The 2,274-nt window shown below is 38.6% G+C and overlaps 1 protein-coding gene across 1 annotated transcript; it reads right to left on the reverse strand.

Moving 5' to 3' along the window:
• Positions 1–1,029: 1,029 nt before the first annotated feature.
• LOC101293909 (ZF-HD homeobox protein At4g24660-like) lies at positions 1,030–2,274 on the reverse strand. The gene is made up of 2 exons (XM_004304260.1): positions 1,659–2,274; positions 1,030–1,277 (listed from the first exon to the last, which is right to left on the reverse strand). Exon 1 carries the CDS (start codon positions 1,936–1,938, stop codon positions 1,672–1,674), a length of 267 nt encoding a protein of 88 aa, XP_004304308.1. The 5' UTR covers positions 1,939–2,274; the 3' UTR covers positions 1,030–1,277; positions 1,659–1,671.

Here is a 2,274-nt window from a genome sequence, read left to right on the forward strand (position 1 = left end):
CAGTGAGTGGAGATTCCCCTGCGTGAGGGTCGGTGTTTGAAAAAATGTCGAGCCAGTAGTGACAATGGGGATACGACAGACAGAACGTAAAGACGAAAATTGTCATCATTTTCTGGTTCATATAGAGCAACATGCACGGTTCATATTGAATTCGGTTCATGTTATGTCATCGTCTAACATCCAATTAATACTAATTAGTAATTACCCGTATATATGAGGTTAAAAGATGTACAGTTTCGTTCCAAAGAGTGTAGTAATCTTTTGTTGGGGAAGACAATGGCACCAGATGGCCATGAGTTGGCATACCATTTTATACATAGCACCAATGTAGAAAGCAGACTACACTGAGTTTCGTTTTTTTGTTGATAGAGGCCAGGGTCGGTAGCCTCTTACCTTACTAGAAGCAAGAACATGCATATATATAGGTAATGATGAACACAGTGTTGTTTTCCTCTTGGTGCTGTGTGCACATACTGCTTTGATATTCTACAGAATTGACATATTCCCGACGAATGTATATGTTTACCTGAACGTTTGTTCCCTCCATACTCATCGCCTAACTTGATTATAACAACTCACATGAAGAATACGTATATCTAAATTAACCCTTGCTGCTATGAACCATCAAAAAGAAAGAAAGATTCCTCTTGTTCTGCACTTGCCATTTTCAGATATCACCATACAAACGCACATGTATGGTTCTAATAATCATAACTTCATGTTCTGTAAATGTGTTTAAGCTCTCGTTTATTGAAGATTCTTGGGGATAATCAGTACCTTGACCAACCAAAAAAGAGAGAGCTAGTTTGAGCAACCAAAATTAGTGTGGGTTTTGATTAGATTAAGCGCGCTTTAATCACCTTTTCCAGTAGTTTCTAAAGCTCGAAAACCCTCCATTATAACAACCAACACGATTAGATATATGTGGACCTTAAGTCTTAACTACAAAGTAATCTCAATATTAATTCTACTGATAAGTGTGTAGGAGGTATAATCCCAGAACTGCTGTTTAGATCAGTCAGCAACATTCATGAATATATATGCTTTATGCCAATTATATACAGTAATCATGCCCAGAAGTAAAGAGGCTTCAATCTACTTGCTCGAACAATTATGTATTAAATAAACTAAACTATCAAATATGTAGATTGCTTAGCCTATATGATACAGTTTCAGAAATCTAGCTAGGTTGCTTCATTGATCCAAGCTAGGGCAGAATAATCAACATAAACATGAAGCTGCTGCCTTCTGCAAGTTTAGGGTTGTTTGTAGACACACTACATTATAGTACACCGGCAACAAATTAAAGATGGTTTCGACAAAGAGATTTAGAATTAGGTATGATAATACAGCATAGATGATGTTTTATGTTTTTGATTGGTAGGACCAATACTCTTGTTTTTTGGTGCTGCACACTTCAAATCAACACAGAAATTATATCCCATAATTTTAAATTTCTCTAAATCTCCATCCAAACATACATATATATAATAGACGGTCTACTCATTTTCATATCAAACCAGAAAACTAAACACTCTCAAACCCTCAGAAAAGCAGAAGAAAAACAGAGCAAGCAGTCATGAATACCAATAATACACCACATCATGCATGAATTAACTCCACCACTTAAATTAAACAAATAGATCAAGTGGTATTACTTATTCTTGAAGATCAAGCAGCCTCATTAGTCGAAGTGGGTGAAGAGCACTCGCACACAGTCTCGACTTCTCTCCGGTGGAAGTTCCGGTGGCATCCACAGGCGGCGCAGGTCAGTGCAGCTGTGCCCTCCTCTCCACTCGCCATGAACTCCCTGCACCCATCAACAGCATACCCTCCGACTCCGGCGGCATGATTCTTCTGGCACTCTACATATCTCACGTTCCTAATGGTATAAGATGAAGGTTCTTCTCTCCTCACAACAACCTGACGCTTCCTCATGATTTCAACCGGAACCAATCAGATCCCCAAATCCTTAATCAGGAACTGGGTTTCATCAAAGGAAGGTAATTAAATTGAAAGTGAGTGAGAGTGAGTGACAGGAATAGAGAGAGGGCGTTCATATGGGATAGTTTGCTATGCTTTGTGGGTGGTGGTAAAGCCCTAACCCTAGATATATATTTATAGCATATTAGAATGTAAACCTTTCTCTTAATTCTTGCTTTAGTCCTAGTGTTACAGGTAGGCACGCTCCTAATTACTATTTTCCCTTTTTCTTTTCCTGTTCTTATTTGTGTATAGACAGGAGGTGGGGTACGGGCCCAATGACCAATTTTT

The sequence above is a fragment of the Fragaria vesca genome, linkage group LG6, assembly GCF_000184155.1.
Source record: "Fragaria vesca subsp. vesca linkage group LG6, FraVesHawaii_1.0, whole genome shotgun sequence".
NCBI lineage: Eukaryota > Viridiplantae > Streptophyta > Magnoliopsida > Rosales > Rosaceae > Fragaria > Fragaria vesca.